The sequence below is a fragment of the Carassius carassius genome, chromosome 25 (genome assembly GCF_963082965.1).
Source record: "Carassius carassius chromosome 25, fCarCar2.1, whole genome shotgun sequence".
Lineage (NCBI taxonomy): Eukaryota > Metazoa > Chordata > Actinopteri > Cypriniformes > Cyprinidae > Carassius > Carassius carassius.
In genome coordinates, this window is record NC_081779.1 from 16,096,565 (window position 1) to 16,114,498 (window position 17,934).

At 38.0% G+C, this 17,934-nt stretch overlaps 1 protein-coding gene across 1 annotated transcript in view; it reads right to left on the reverse strand.

The window, feature by feature from the left end:
- Positions 1–17,934, reverse strand: part of LOC132104295 (PHD finger protein 14) — an 80,889-nt gene that overhangs the window by 56,262 nt on the left and 6,693 nt on the right. The window contains exons 5-7 of the mRNA XM_059509666.1: positions 4,078–4,237; positions 3,211–3,322; positions 1,532–1,669 (exon numbers count right to left, since the gene is read on the reverse strand). Coding sequence (XP_059365649.1) covers positions 1,532–1,669; positions 3,211–3,322; positions 4,078–4,237 — 410 coding nt within the window. The remainder of the gene's footprint in view (positions 1–1,531; positions 1,670–3,210; positions 3,323–4,077; positions 4,238–17,934) is intronic.

The following is a 17,934-nucleotide window of genomic DNA, read 5'->3' on the forward strand; positions in this document are numbered from 1 at the left end:
CTCGTGCTCTGAGCCCTCTTTCTACGCTTACAGGTATCTGTTTGATAAACTCCCGCATTTAATAAAGATCAAACTTGCATGTGAAAAAGGTGTTGACAGAGAATCAGTATCTTCCTAAAGGTACAGTTCACCAAAAAACTTACTCTCCCTCAGGCCATCCGAGATGTAGATGAGTTTGTTTCACCGGAACAGATTTGGAGAGGTTTAGAATTACATACCTTGCTCACCAATGAATCCTCTGCTGTGGATGGGTGCCATTAGGATTAGAGAAAACAGCTGATAAAAAAACGACATAATCCAAAAGTAACCCGCACGACTCCAGTCCATCAATTAACATCTTGTGAAGTGAGAACCTGCGTGTTTGTAAGAAACAAATCCATCAGTATGGTGTTTTAATTTTAGACTGTTGATTCTGGCCAAAAGGACAGTCTGTAATACATAATAATGCTTCCTCCAGTAAAAAAAAGTCCATCCGCTGTTGTCCTCTCACATCACAATCCATCAAGACATTTGCACAAGATATATATTGATGGACTGGAGTGGTGTGGATTACTTCAGGATTATTGTAATTTTTTTATCAGCTGTTCTGACTTTCATTCTAACGGTACCCATTCACTGCAGAGGATCCACTGGGGAGCAGTTGTGGTATGGCTAAAATTCTCCAAATCTGTTTAGGTTTTTTTTCTTACCACATACAAGTCAAATGGAACATTTTTATGACATCTTCATGATGATTTTGTCATTTTAGAGCTTGGAAACCCCAGTCCTGATCCATTTTCATAACCGTAAAAAGAAATATCCAAAATATAATAAAAAAATGCACAGTCCAATAGGTTTTTAGAACAAATGTGGGTATGAAGTCAAAAAAATTGTTTAAATAGATTTGAAAAAAAAAAAAAAAAAAAAAAAAAAAAATATATATATATATATATATATATAAAAAATATATATATATATATACTGTATTTTCCGGACTATAAGTCACACTTTTTTTCATAGTTTGGCTGGTCCTGCGACTTATAGTCAGGTGCGACTTATTTATCAAAATTTATTTGACATGAACCGAGAGAAATGAACCAAGAGAAAACATTACCGTCTACAGCCGCGAGAGGGCGCTCTATACTGCTCAGTGCTCCTGTAGCCTACACTGATCAGCATAGAGCGCCCTCTCGCGGCTGTAGACGGTAATGTTTTCTCTTGGTTCTTGGTTCTAAATAAATGCGACTTACAGTCCAGTGCAACTTATATATGTTTTTTTCCTCGCCATGACATATTTTTGGACTGATGCGACTTATACTCAGGTGCGACTTATAGTGCGAAAAATACGGGTATATGGGTATATATATATATATATATATATATATATATATATATATATAGTTTTTTTTTTTTTGAAAACGGTGGATGAGAGCTGGAATGTTAAAAGAATGCCACTAAACATTACAAATCTGGCATCACAACAATGCAACTGTGGGGAAGTTGGAGAAAAACATCAAATGATGCATATCAAAGAGGATGAGCACAGACTTGCCTCTTCCGCAGCAGCTTCAGACAGCAGCCCTTCTCGTTGTGCACATGTAACGTGGAAGAACGAGCGGCACATTCCAGCATCACAGCTGATGCAAACACCTGTGCGAGCAAAGCGTGCATCCTCGCACAAACTGCACTCCTGTAAACCATTAACAGGCTATTGTGACAACAGCAAATGACAGAAAACTTAAGTACTAAGAAACAAATTACGGAAAGTTCTTGAGCATTTGTTGATTTCACATATTATTACTTTCCTACTAGAGATTGGGGATTATTTCTATTTTTACAGTCAAGACAGAAAGGTAAACTGAAAGCTGATTGTGTAACACAGCTTGGATATGGAAAAAAAAGATCTTTAAACGCCATTATAACAATCCCACATTCATTTACTGTATAGTTCTATATTAAAGATAAGGTGGACAATGAGTCTCTAAAAGCCCATTTGACTTTCTCCAATTACTGAGTTCAAAATTAAAATAATAATAGGCTTTCTCTAGGAGTAATTTATTTTCACATGTACAGCACAAACCATTAAAGAAAGCCTTTCAGGTGCTTCTAAAGTAATTTGCTTCCCAGTAAAAGGAACCTCTTCTGACTTACTGACACATAAAATAATGTCAGATAGAGTAAATGTCAAAATGTCTACAGTCGACAGAAATTCTTGGGAGGGAAGTGAAAGACGCCCTTTGCTCAAAGAAGGAAGTCAGAACTTCACATTTTTTATCAGAAATTGATTTAGTTTTTAAAATAGTGTCAAAAAAAATAAAAAAAATTTAAGCAATTTAAATTTGTTTGAATAATATCTAGGATGCATCAATTAATCCGTGATTTTATTGATTGTTTTCAGTTGATATTCATACATATGTGACAATATGATAAACTGAAAACAGTTCATATCTGTTTTATTAATAAAAATGTGTACATATTATACAGTGAAACCTACACTACCATACAAATACACTACCACTACCCGTGAAGTTTCTTATTTACATAAATATTAATTCATACTTTTATTCAGCAAGGGTGGATTAAATTGATCAAAAGTGTCAGTGAACTCATTTATAATGTTACAAAACATTTCCATTTCAAATGAAAGCTGTTCTTTTGAACTTTCATTTAAAAATGTTTGAAAAACAATTACTAGGTTTCCACAGATATATTACCCAATGCAACTGTTTTTAACCATTTTTGTTAAACGATTCTTGAATGTTTCAGAATATTTCTTCAGCACTAAATCAGCATATTAGAATGATTTCTGAAAGATCATTTGAGTCTGAAGACTGCTTACCCTCATATCACATAACCATTAAAATAGAATTTGAAGTTGCAAAATTTCTAAATATTATTACAACTTTAAGGTCTGTTTTTACTGTATTTCTATTTAAATAAATGCAGTCATGGTGAGTCTAAGTGTTATGTATATTTCATAACATTTTAGAATTTCACAGTATGGTGTATTTTGCTGCAGAAGAAAGAAATTACATAAATGTTGGTAACTGGATCAGTATAGGTCTTCAACCCTGCTCCTGGGGACCCACTGTCCTGCAAAGTTTATTTCCAACCTGCTTCAGCACACCTGGCCTCTGACTTTTCAAGTGATCCTGAAGACCTTGATAAGCTGGTTATTGTTATTTTAATACATTTTTTAACTGTACGTCATTAGTAACTTCTGATACTTGCCTTTGCTCCATACTTTGAGTAGTTCATCTCTGTGAGTGTTACAGGCCGCAGCTTGTCAATATCTCCAAATGCGACCCCTGGAACATAAAGGGCACACACCACGTGCACCCACCTTCAGCAGAACAAAGCAAAGTTGAGCATTCATCCATAATATCTAATTTTACAGTTTTCATAGTATAAGGCCAGTTCCTTATTCAATTCATGTACTGAATAACAAATCATACGATTGTAATAGCATTAATCCACAGGTCCATTGTTAGCAGAACAAAGCAGCATCTAGTTAATGGACTACTATTCACTATTCCTTGAATAACTACTATACTCCTTAAGCCATTGAGAAGAGGAAATACTCAAGTTACAGGTTCAAATGTACTCTTAACTTGGCCATTTGGTGTGACAGAATTTCAAATGCAGACTTTAGGAAGGAGAATCTGAAGTCCAATATAAAGATATCCATCTTTGGTGAGCGCACGCTCCAAACTTTAATTTGCTGTGTTTTTCATGCTCTAGTGAAGTAGTAAATTTGGGTGCAGGCGGGCTGAGGAGCACTATCAGTGATAACGTGGCTTGAGTCTTCACGCTTCAGACGACTGTCTCTTCCTCTTCCGCTCCCTCTCTCTCAGCCCCATCCCTCCCTCCTAGCCAAATCCACCACTTCCTCTCTCCTTCACTCATCCTGCACATGCCTGTGCCTCTTCAAGTATTTCACTTATTTGGCATTTTTCAGCATCCAGCAAACTTTAAATGGATATACAACAATTAAAAGGAGTAACTCAAACATGGAAAGGTGTGACGGGGATGGCTGTGCCTTTAATGAGCGTGCTAATGATAATAAACGTAATATCACACCGAGCATCGGTTACTCACCTCCCCGCATCAGTTTCTTTGAAAATGCCGTCCTGACTGGGACAGAGTTCGCAGCTGGGTGTGACGCCATTCTTGCATGCGTCACAGAACCACGGTTCTGTCGAGTTCTCCGAGGCCGAGCTCATGATCGAGTCACTTTCACCATCGACACCATAACAACCTGAGAGAGAAAAATAAATAAATAAATATCAATCTGAATGAATGAAATGAATGTTGAGTATTTCATTTTACTGAGGGCTCAGTTCTTCTTGTAAGGTTGTTGCAAAATAACCCAATCGTAAATACTGAATCTGTGAAGTACATGCATAAATATGCATATACAAATGTTGAAAACATTTGTGCCTCTAAATATTTATTTATTTATTTTTTTCAGGACTCTTTGATGAATAGATTTATTTTAAAAAAATAGCAATTTTCTGATGTTAAACAATGATAAACTAATTATAGTTTGTTTGTTTCTTTTTTCTTCCCTCAAAATTTTCTTAAATTAAATGTCAAGATACAACGTAATGTTAGCTGGCTGGCATAGTCAAGGCTGTTTTGAAATAGCAATAATGACTTCACCATGGAAGCATCAATAAGACTAGTTGAAAAATTAAATCACAAGAATGTACTAACATTTGATGAAAAAACATCAAAATACAAAATAGCTTTTTTTTGGGGGGGGGGGGGGGGGGGGGGTACAGGGCACTTTAAAACCTGAACTACAGCAAAAATTTCCTTGGTGCTCAGCTGCCTGATGTAGCAACCATTAATGGCAAAAGAAAAAAAGAAATCTAGAGCACAGAACGCTTTTGTAGCTAAACTTTTCCATACAAAGCTAATAATACGGCCATTTGATCAAATGGTAGCATCACAAGTCAAAGATGGAAGCATTGGGCCAGCAAAAGCATTTCAATGCTATCCCCTTAATTTCCTCAGGTTGCCAAGACAATTACTGTGCTGATCAGGTTACCATGACGCCTATTACACTCAGCAAACGTGCTCCATGCCACCAATAAGCGCCACAATCAGCTCCTTCTCAACACTGCAGAGATAACGTTCCTGTTCCTAATACAGCAAACCCAGCCCCCGGGCACTGGAGAAATGGAGAGAGAGACAAGCAAATAAAAGTTTGGGTACTTTGCATACTCACCACAAAAGACCCAAACAGCAAAATGTGCAGTGAATGCTTAAGCATGGCTTTTCTCTGAGTTCCAACCAGCAGGCTGTAGTGATAAACACAGCAGAACTTGGGAGTGGTCGGTATTAAAGCTTAGTGGAAAAATTAAGGTGTGCAATTTCGTGAAGTAAAATATGTTGAGCTGGACAATTTATGTTTGCCTGAATCATCCTGGTCACAGGTAACCTAAGTGCACGTGAAAAACACACAGCATCTCTCACCAGTGGGAGCAAATATTAGGCTTTCATGTTCTCACCATGCAGTCTTTAGAATCAAGTGGTAATGGGCCCATTATGAAGCCCAGCCTGACGTTTATTTTCTTAAAGAAAGGTATTATGGGAACACTGCTGGCAACAGTTGGGTGCATACTTCTGACTGGGCTTTGAACCATAGGGCTGGAGCTCGCAATGATCAGTTTGCTGGTTTAATGGACTTACTGCTGAACCGTCAGGCAAATCTCAGATGTTCCTTTTGAACTCAGATACAAAGCTGGACCTGCTAAGCCACAGGGTGCTGGCTAATATGAGCTAAGCTGGAAAAAGTGATGACTATAGAAGAGCTTCATAATCCCTGAGGAGAAGATTATCCTTGTCAGAAATGAGGAGCTTGGCAGTTAAAGAGCGACCTGGGGAACGGTGGTGACAAAATCAAGAGGAATACTTTTAAGATTTAATGGAGGTTTGGCAAACAACCAAAAAACAAGGAAATTGTGTGGCTATGCTATACTTGTGGCTATAAACAATATTTTAAAGTGTATTGCCCAACTCGGTTCTGTTTATTCTAAAAAAAAACAAAAAAAAAAACATTATTTCCAGGGGTAATTAACAATTTAAATTCACATTTTCTCCATATTGAAACCAGAACATTCCTTTAATATGAAGTCCTTTCACTCTTTCTGTTTTTGTCAAATGATTAATGAGTTAACGTTCACCGCAGCGATGTATTTCAATTATATTCACTCCGTTTCTTCCCTAAATGCTAATATTTTTCATCCAGGATGAAGTGTAGATTTATTCAATGGATCAGATATTAGCCAAGTCAGCATGCAAAGCAGGAGCACAGAGAGGAACAACAGAATTGGGTCGGGGGGCACAGGAATGAATAGGGCCCATTAGAGCCCACAGACATGGTAAAGGAGAAATAGAGAGAGGGGAAAAATGATGAGGTAAAAGCTACGAATGGCAGCTGCCTTGATGTAAATCAGCAAAACTGATTCACAGCACTCTCTCTTACACAAAACAATACAATCATTTTCATAACCAGCAATGCGTGAAATAAATCATTTCCTCATTAAGAGGCGAGTGAAAAGAAATAAAATGAAACACATGCAAGTAAAAAAAAAAATCAAGTTTCTATCAAACCAGATAACATTTTAATTTAATACTTGTATTCTGTGAAGCTGGTTTGCTACTGGGATGAAACCAATGGGATTCAGCAAGGCACCTTTTTAGGAACAAAGGCTTGAATTTGCTTAATAAATTGGTTTTATTCAGCGGTGTTTGAACTGTTTTGTTTCAATAGTCAATGAAAGTCCAAATTGTTTTCACTACTCCGGCATGTAGCCTAGCTATTGAACACATTACATACTTCCCTTCTGCATATTATAAAAAAATTACATTTCCAGACTTTCATTCCTTTACAATATTTTTACAAACAGATAACTTTTATTTAAACCAAATCAAACTATACAGTTTTATAAGTGAAGGAACAACCATCCCTGAAGCACCCCGGGGTTAACAGAATTTCTAAAGAGCACAATGGTAAAATGTTTTTAGGTCCTCATCACATCCTTTCCAATGGATTCAAGTCAGGACTTTACCTGAACAACTTTAAGACTTTAAAAAGGATTAATTTGAGTGATTTAGATGCGATCTGGATTCTGTGTTTTGAATAATTGTCCTCCAGCAGATCCAAATTAAACTATACCTTCAGGTGACACACAGATGGTTAGATATTCTCAGTTTTGACTATTTTGAGACACTGAGACTCATTCCAAGAACAGCTTACTCCAGCCAAGAACCACTAGGCCTAAAGTGTCATTTTAGCATTTTGGTACCTTGTAAACCCACAGGCACACCACCTGAGGCAGAGACTGTGCCGCAACCCAGCCTAGGGTCACATGCATTGCATCATACAATCCTCCATGAAGGCAAGCTGAAACTTCGACAGGAAGCAAGAGAACAGCGCTTATGTTCTGAGGACTGGAAGAACACACAGAGCAAAGGAGAAACATGTTTTTAACCTTGAGCAAAATATTTAACCTGAAATAATTTAGCAATTACCCATCTGTACAAAAGGATAATGTGAGCTCTTCTGTGAAGCTCTTCTCTTCTGCACCAGTGTGAAAATACAAACTGCAAAGGGGTTTCAATATATCCTGCTACACTCCACACAGCAAATACCTTCAAGCAAATCTGTTTAACTTCTGATGAGAAGCCTATTTATAAAACGAAGGCAGTTCAGCACACAAAGCCTCTCGTAGTGTTCCTAAAACATAGACCCATCACAAAAAACTGTCATAACACAACATGAAATAAATGGGAAAAACAAAGCCATTATTCCTGTAACAAAATACACAGCTAAAAGCACAAGACAGACTAGTCTCCAATCATTTTTTTTTTGTCTGGTTTGCACTAGACCAAGTTTAAAGGGATAGTTCACCCAAAAAAGAAAATTATTTCATTAGTCACTCTCCCTCATGTTGTTCATAACCTGTAAGACATTTGTTCGTCGTATTAAATTAAGATTTTTTGATGAAATCCAAGAGCTTTCTGACCCTGCATAGACAGCAATGTAACTAACATTTTCAAGCCCCAGTAAGGTAGTAAAGACATTGTTGAAACAGTCAATGTGGCATCAGTGGTTCAACCGTAATGTTATGAAACTACAAGAATACTTGTTGTGTGCAAAGAAAACAAAAATAAGGACTTTTATTCAACAATTGTGTGCGTACATGAGAGTAACATGACGCATCAGTCTGGTTGAATTCATCGTCATTAAGTTTCACAATTATTTTACAAATAAATATAGGTCAGGAATTAAATAGATATGGATAACAATGAACAAATAATTCAGTGAAAATTATAGTCATTATAACAATCAACATTAAGTATTTAGATGATTAAAATGCATTAATCCATTATTACACCCCTAATGGACACATGCTTATTTGAGTAAATATGAAACAAGCATATTGGATATGCAAGTTGGACTTAACTGAAAACTTACTCAAGACAAAGTGGGACAAAGCAGAAGACGACATAAATAAAAAATAAAAATTCTATGAGGACTAAATTTGATCAAAAGAAAAAAACATTTAAGCAAGTAACCAACTTAAATTAATTGCACATGTTTGGGGAAATAATTAACTTTACGGTCCAGAACTCATTAGGGTCTTACTGAAATCAAAACCAGCATCTTGGTAATTGGTGTTCCAATGAGTGCAAAGCCATTAGTGAACGATGTGATGCTTTTTACTGGGGAACGGTTTTAATAAACTCCCTCCACTGAATGACAGTGTCGAGCATTACAACACAGCCAGGAAAATTCCTCTTTTTGTTTTAATGAACTACTAAAGGACATAAAAACAACAAACAAATAGGAGGCGGAAAACAATGATTCATAATTAGCTTGAATAGCCATTGAAGACCAGACCAAGTATGGTGAGGAGCGCCTCTTTTAACACGTTTCGGGTAATGACGAGCGTGCAAATTGAGTGCATTAGAGTTAGATGCTAATCAAAAGCATTGTACGGGCGCTAGTTTGAGCTCAGACGGGAACAAAGTGTCAACTACTGGAACCAAGAGGCTCCGGTATTCCTCTCTGCTCTTATCGAAGATGAGTCTCCATTACTTTTCTCTGATAGAGTCTTTCCCTTTAAAGTTTATGCGAGGCCATATGCGAGGTCAAAGCCTCCACAGACTGCCGAGCTTCAGAGTCAAGCTGTGAGACACTTGCATCTAAGGATGACAGCTTGTCTCTTATCTTCGGTGCTGCTCTTGTGGCCCCTTTGCTCCAATACTTTATCATTCAATTTTTCCTGGCCCCTTACCAAGAACATTTCCAAATCTTGCTGCCGAGTGGAGTTATCCAAATACTGCAACGTTAAGCAAAACTGCCATTTGAACTTTGGCTCTGTAAATAGGAATCTAAATTAGAATCTAAATCCTTTGTTTCAGCAGCCACCCATGCACCCCACAGTTTGAGACGTGACATCCCATGTTTTACTGCGCCAGGCTGCAGAAAATAAAGTATTTTCAATGCTTTTCAAAAGCTCTACGGCTGACCCAAAATAGCTGACGTGAAGAAGCAATGACCGATCCCTGGTCTGGGATGATGGTCTGAATGTGAAGAGCATTACAGACACTGCACCTTATTCAGTGGCACTTGTCTAAAGGTCACCTTTTCAAACTAGTGCACAAATATCAAGCGAGCATCTGTGACACAGTCAGCCATGAGGACCGCCCCACCTCCTGGACCAATCATGCCCTCTCCCATTGGGAATACTGGTAGCATGGAGCAGCTGGTACTAGCAGGTTGCAAGCGACTAACCCAGGTCAAGAATTTTGCTCTAAAACAGCTGTCCAACCCCTTGGAAGCTGCTGCCATTCTCTGTACTGATATGATCTATAGGAAAATATAATTCAAGTAGATATTGGATCAGTTAGACTGATGACTAGGGATAGTTCAGCCAGATTTTTTTTTTTTTTTGTCAAATCTGTATTTCTATTTTATGGAACACAAGAGTGTTTTTGGTCCATATAATGGAAATCACTGGTCACCAAACACTTCATTTGGTTACCAACATTGTACAAAATATATATTTTTTGTGTGTTTCAAAGAAGAAAGAAAAGCCATGCAGGTTTGAAATACATGACAGTAGGTGAATTATGAACTGGCTGACCTTTCCTCTAACCTAACCTATATATAAAGCATTTGAATAACAGTACTTAAGTATTTACCATATTACTAAATGCAGGATGTAAGATTATACATAGAAAATGGCAAGGCTCACAATACTCTCTTACCTACTTCTAGGGATGGGACGGTATGAAAATTTCATATCACGATTATAGTGACCAAAGTTATCACGATTATCAATATTATCACGGTTTTGTTAAAATGAGATGGAAATGTTCAAAAAGAACTGATACACACACTGAAAACATTTGAACAAGTTTTATTTTTTGAAAATCAACAAACAACAAATATAATTAGCAGCTATATGAACTTGTTTTAAGCATAAACATTAAATTAACATTAACATGGATCCCTGAGAGGTATAAGTTTTCCTAGTGCAGGTTTTAATGAACAGTACCTTAAATAAGAACATCAAATGCACACATAAAAACAACACAAGTAAAGCAATCTGTGCATCATGTAACAACAATACAACCATATGTAAACGAATCAAATGAACAGCAATGATTGGTTGTATGTCTGTTCTTATCTTCTAAAGAAAAAAGTGCAGCTGACCTAACATTAGTGTTATATATGCATCTTTGTTCACTTGAGATTGAAATGCAAAAATGTCAGCATATTTACTTTGTCTGGTTTAAGAAGTGCTCTTTGAGGAGAGACAATATGCCCGCTGGCACTGAACACTCTCTCTGATGGAACGCTGGTTGCTGGGATGCACAAAAGCTTCCTGGCAACCCTGGCAAGGTGAGGCAGCTCTGATGCATGACCCCTCCACCACACCAGTGGATCCTCTTCTGCTGGAACTGGGGGCAGAGACAGGTAGACTTTGATTTCTCCTTTCACACGGTCTTCTAGAGTGGTTGGAATCTGACCCTCTTCACCTCTTTGCTGCCTTGTTGAAGTTATCCTACTCAGCAACCCGGCTAGGCCTTTCCCCTCCGATGCTGCTGGTGGAGTGCTGGTGGAGGTGCTGCTGCTGGTGGAGGTGCTTTGTGGTTCTTCCCTGACTTGTGCAGCCAGCTTCACAGCTTCCTGGACACAGTCAGTTTCAATTTTTGAAGCCTCAGACTCATCTAAAGCGCTCCTTTTGAAGCGGGGGTCAATGAAACAAGCCATGTTCATGACTCTCTTAGCCTTCTCTGGGTATCTGCTTTTGAGGTCTTCTCTCATTAAATTTTTCATCTCCATGGTCAGGGATGTATCTGTGTCCTTTTCCTCCAAAACATCAGAATTAATGTGGTCCAGGACAGGCTTGATTGCTGACAGCGTTACTCGTGTTTCTGAGGCAAGTGCATCTGTTAACTTGCTCAGAGGTTAGAGGAGCTGGCACAGTTGCTCCATGACAGTTATTTCGGTATCCTTGGGCATTAGATGCCATGTTCCTCTTTCTCCAGCCAGTGTTGCACAGACTGGTTGCTGCTGACTAAGAAAACGCTCAACCATCTTGTGTGTAAATCCCCATCGAGTCACCACATCATGAATTAGAGCCTTCTGTGGCATGTTGAGGGCAGCTTGTTTTTCCCTCAGTTCTCGCCTTCTCTTCCAGCTCCGTGAAAAGCCCTGGACCAGATGACGGCAGGCCTTGACTGCTTTTTCAACTCTCTGAATTTTCAAAGCCTTTGAAATGGCCAGATTCAAATTATGGCCAAAGCACCCAAGCCACACTTCTGAGAAATCTTCAAATGCCTTTATCATGTTTGTTGCATTGTCTGTGGTTATGCAGACCAGATCTTTTTTGTTGATCCCCCAATCTTCCAGCATGTTCTCAAAAAACTCGCTGATGTTTTGAGCTGAGTGATCTTCTGGGAAGAATTGAGTTTCGAGGCAGTTTGATTCCAGTTGCCAGTCTGGGGTGAGGTAATGGATAGTGACGCTTATGTAGGGTTGACCACCACCGCTTTCACTAGTCCAGAGGTCAGTAGTTGCAGCAAACCATGTTCCTTGAGCTAATTTTTTTTACAACAGCAGCTTTGACCTGGTTGTACAGGTTTGGTATTTCAGTTTTGGAAAAATATTTTCGTGATGGCACTTTGTAGTGTGGTACAGCAACTTTCATCAGCCTCAGAAAACCAGGCCTCTCAACAATTTGAAATGGCATCATGTCCTTTGCAATGAAAAATGAAATGGCTGCAGTGAGGTCTTGTGCATTTTTTGATGTGGGTGCATAAGCAGTCTGCCTTTTAAATGCTTGTTCAAGTGTCTGTGTCACAACTGTAGATGAGGAGGGAGTCGAGGGACCAGAAGCATCACTAGGTTTGCCTGCTGCACGCCCACTCTGTAAACAAAGAAATAGCAAATGTATTCTTATTATTAATGATAATATTATTCACTCATGCATATGTGTGTGCATGACCGAATATTATTAATATAAATAATATTAATAATAAATACATTTTTCACACACACACACACACACACACATTAAATGAACAAATATGTTGGTTGGGTGACTAAACTATTAAAATACTTATTATGACCGTTATCCGTTATATATAAATAGCAACGCATTATAACACAGCGCGCCTGCATGTCTAGAATCACCGCAGGCGCGACCTCTGGTTTCATTCATATGTACGTCTTGCATCTCAGTTTTTGATTGTATTGAAAATCAAATCAGAGTAATTTAATTATACTACAATAATAAATGTTGAAGTGATCATATTGTCTCGATGATTGTTTCTTACACTCACTGTAACGTGCATAACTTAATGGATTTAGAAACCGGTAAGATTTAAAAACATTCATCATAATTCAATATGTCCCTTAAAATATTTCTGTGGTAATGTTTGTCCGTTATGGCTCAAAGCCACTTGCTGTAACGTTAAACCTTTTTCACGGAAGCTTTGCGTTGAATCACAAGTGAGATAATGAAATAATATTTAATCTCTAATCATTATTTTTTGTCCACTTATTTGCCCAAGTTAGTTTTGGTACTGAGGTAAAAGTTAACTCACCTTGCATTCGCTATATAAGACTGGGTGGTTGTCACGAAGATGACTTAGCAGATTCGATATATTTCCCCCTTTTGCAGCGATTTTCCTCTTGCAAGATCTGCAGACAGGGTGTCCATCCTCGATTAAATTGCCGTCAGGGCTCTTGTAATATCCAAAATACGACCACACCTCAGATTTTGTCCTCTTGGATGGCTGAAAAATCTCCCGTGCGCTGTCACTGCCTTCCGCCATGTCTTCTCATGCAAAACTCAATGTTGCATGCGAGCTGCAGCGCTCACCTGCGTCAAACTGATTCTGGCTGGACAGGATTTATCGCGAGTTTTCAAAATCCCGATAATCAAACACGGTTGGTATGATAATTAAATTTGAAACGATAACACTAACCGTCAGGACATTTTATCGTGGTTAATCGTAATACCGGTAATCGTCCCATCCCTACCTACTTCTTTATTATTGCCATCTTCAAAATATTACAATCACTTTACATTCACAATCTTTGACAATCATTGAGCTTAAAAAGAATGACTGTCGAATGCTGGGCAGTAAAAAAAAAAAAAAAAAAAAAAAACGAAGCCACAACACGCACAACCTTGAGGCGGATGGGCTATAACAGCAGAAGACCCCACTGGGTACCACTCATCTCCACCACAAATAGGAAAAAGAGGTTACAATTTGCACGAGCTCACCAAAATTGGACAGTTGAAGACTGGAAAAATGTTGCCTGGTCTGATGAGTCTCGATTTCTGTTGAGACATTCAGATGATAGAGTCAGAATTTGGCGTAAACAGAATGAGAACATGGATCCATCATGCCTTGTTACCACTGTGCAGGCTGGTGGTGGTGTTGTAATGGTGTGGGGGATGTTTTCTTGGCACACTTTAGGCCCCTTAGTGCCAATTGGGCATCGTTTAAATGCCACGGCCTACCTGAGCATTGTTTCTGACCATGTCCATCCCTTTCTGACCACCGTGTACCCATCCTCTGATGGCTACTACCAGCAGGATAATGCACCATGCCACAAAGCTTGAATCATTTCAAATTGGTTTCTTGAACATGACAATGAGTTTACTGTTCTAAAATGGCCCCCACAGTCACCAGATCTCAACCCAATAGAGCATCTTTGGGATGTGGCTGAACGGGAGCTTTGTGCCCTGGATGTGCATCCCACAAATCTCCATCAACTGCAAGATGCTATCCAATCAATATGGGCCAACATTTCTAAAGAATGTTTTCAGCACCTTGTTGAATCAATGCTACGTAGAATTAAGGCAGTTCTGAAGGCGAAAGGGGGTCAAACACAGTATTAGTATGGTGTTCCTAATAATCCTTTAGGGAAGTGTATATACCAATAATACCAAATTCTTATCATTATACCAAATTCTTCTGAATCCAAATTAATATCTTTCTTATGGAATACTATTGGAATTTGGGATGCACCGAATATTCGGCCACCGAAAATTGATAGACTTTTGATAGACTTGATAGACTTTTATCACCGAAACAACACGGCTGAAATGTTGTGATGACGCAAACAGAAACCGCGACCTGCACGTGCACCTGCATAGCGCAGACCACGAGCTCCCCGCGACATTCACTTCACACCAGTGAGAACATTCTCTCTCTTCTTATTCCTTTATTCGCAGCACTAAAGCGTCTCCTAACAAAGAGATTTAGACGGACCACGAGGAAAAAACAAAGAAAAGTACAGTCTTATAGTCTGTTAGCACACGTCTCACTGAGATCTTTTCGGATCCTCTGCACTTCATCGCGAATGTGCTTGATCCGCGTTATAAAGACCATTACTTGGATGCGGAAATAAGGCAGCACGCACGAGAAATGATCCAGGCCGCGCTGGATGCGGAGAACCCGCGTGGAGACGGAGAAGCGCCAAGCGCAGGAGACAGATCAGAGCGCAGAAAAAAATACTCATCTCTGCACCAGATGAGGGGCATGCACCCTTGTTGTCTGATATGTTCAGTGGAATTCTGCAAGAAAGTGCCTCAAATAATAATAATACGTTGGCTATTTTGTTCTTAGGCTACTATATATGTGACATTATATACATATATATATATATATACACACACACACACACGCACACACACACACACACATATATATTCATACATAATATCAGATTGTAGCCATATTTCTGCTAGATTTCTGCTATAATTTGATAAAAATGTTTATTTATGCCCTGGCCCTATTTAAATACACTCTCTCAAATATTTCTCAAATGTCAGGTAGATGACAAGCTCAACTGCTTAACAGCTAGATGGTTATCTGTCTGAAGTCCCCATCCCCAGAAGTGATAATAGTCTTGCCTACTGGAGAAGTAATGCACTTTCAAGTCCTACAGAGAAAAAATTCAAATGCACTTCACCTAAATGCACTTTGTTTTTCATTTCATTTTAAAACCTTTCTGTAGGCCAGTAGGCCTGTACATTATTATTTAATATACACGTGAGTGGGATAAATTTTTAGTTAGAATTTTATTTTATACTGTGCATTGTTGCAATGTGCTTAATAAAAATTTGCATAATTTGTAATTATGTATTTTTATGTTTTTTTTTTTTAAATAATTTATGTAATTGTAATTATCTTTGAAACTTTAATATTAATTTATGCAATTGCAATGTCTTAATTTTAGTTAAGTTAGTACACGGTCATAGCAATAAATGCAATGGTACTAATAATTGGCATAATTTCTTTCGGTGTTTCGGTTTCGGTTTACGGCCTTGGTTTTCTCTTTTTCGGTTTCGCAGTGCCGGCCCGAAGGGTTGTGGGGCCCTAGGCGAGATAAAAAAAAATTGAGCCCACTGGTGTAAAAACAGTGAGAAGAGAGCACATAAAATACAATTTCAATATTTAAGTGTATACATTTTTATTACCTGTAACAAACTCAACATGTAATACATGTGTAAAAAATATTTAGTCAGATTTAAATTTGGAAAGAGGAGGAGACCTTTTTTTTAGCATGAATTAGTGGGATGGATAATTAATTGATTATTTAATGAAACATGCTGAATGTGGCCTAATTTTCTCTCACATATCACACAAGTATGTCTGTGATCATGGGCATCATCACATTTATTAAATCAAGTATTAATACTACACTAATAAATAATGTATTATGTTTAGCGAAACATACCTTTACTTTGAGCCTGCTTTTCTCCATCTGCTTTTCTCTTCTTTCTTTTTTCAGCTCCGGAAAGATATTTTGGACGTTTGGATGCCATTTAATTTCAAATTAAAATAGCATCAATGTGCATTGCATAAATTAGAAATATGTCGATCAAAAATAGCAACCAGACTTATGACGTTATATAACTTTAGACTTATTTAAGACACTTTCTGGAGTATATATCGAAAGGAATTTACAGAGATATGTGGCTAAGTGGAATATGTGGAATCTGTACAAGGAATACGTTACGACATTCTAGTTCACCCAATAGCCTATTGTGGGAGGTGTTATGCTAAATAGAGTGTGGTGCTGCTGTGTATGTTTCTAATCTTTTTTCCGCTTTTATTTAGACAGTTTATTATTATTATTATTATCGTTTTCAGCTATTTGTCATGTATGAATTATTCAGAGATATTCTTTTAATAAAATATGTTTTGTATTTTGCTCACCGTCATTGTGAATTGTATCGTGTTTAATGGGGTCTGTGCATTACAAAAGCGTTATATTTGACACATGATCACTCATACTAAATGTGGACATTTGAAAAATAAAACAATTAAAAATGCATGACATCATTCGCGGGGCCCTCAAATCAAAGAGGGGCCCCAGGCGACCGCCTATATCGCCAGTTGGACGGGCCGGCACTGCGGTTTCGGCCAAGAATTTTCATTTCGGTGCATCCCTAATTGGAATAATTCTAATATTATTATGTGGTATATACAAAAAATAAAAATAAAACAACAACAAAAAAAATGCATGAAAAAGCAAGTACAAAGCAGCTACAGCATGATACATGTCGTTACTATTAAATTAATGGTACCATGATGTGAAGTATTGATCATGCCACTTTTAAAAGTCCTCAAATATTCCCACAACAGGACTGACAAAGCAAGAAGAAGAGAGTGAGAGGAGGAGGACTGCTCCATAGGCCTCACTGCATTTTATATTTTCTATTTCACTCCTGAAGAGGAGAGCAAGAGACTTCGTGTGTGTATGAATCTGAGAAGTGTGTGGCTCTGAGCGCTGACACTGCAACACTGCTCTTGGCCCGGTAAAGACTCCTGGATGCTTCAGGGTTGCCCGCTGATTCAGCGGTGCTAGGTTATGAAGTAGCTTGTTTTAGTGAGCTGACACTAAAGGGGGAGGAGTGAGTGAGTGAGTATGTGTGTGTGTGTGTGTGTGTGTGTGTGTGCGTGTGCATGCGCGAGAAAGCGTGTTTGCTTGGAATGGATCCCTCACTGTTGTTGTATGTGTGTCATCTAACCAGTATGCCAGACCCAGTGACTAATTCAACCATCTTCTAACTTAGACATGCCATATGTATTTATATATATATAAATACACACACACACACACACACATAAGAAATGTTTCTCGAGCAAATTAGCACATTACAACAATTTCTGATGACACTGAAGACTGGAGTAATGGCTGCTTGGCTGCTGAAAATTCAGTTTTGCCATTACAGGAATTAATTACATTTTAAAATATATTCAAATACAAGATTTAATTCATAATATTTATTAAATTAATTAACATTCAAATATAATTAAAATACTTCACATGGCAATAATATCATACAACATTACTATTTTTACTGTATTTTTGGTTAAATAAAGCCCTGGTGAGCCTAAGAG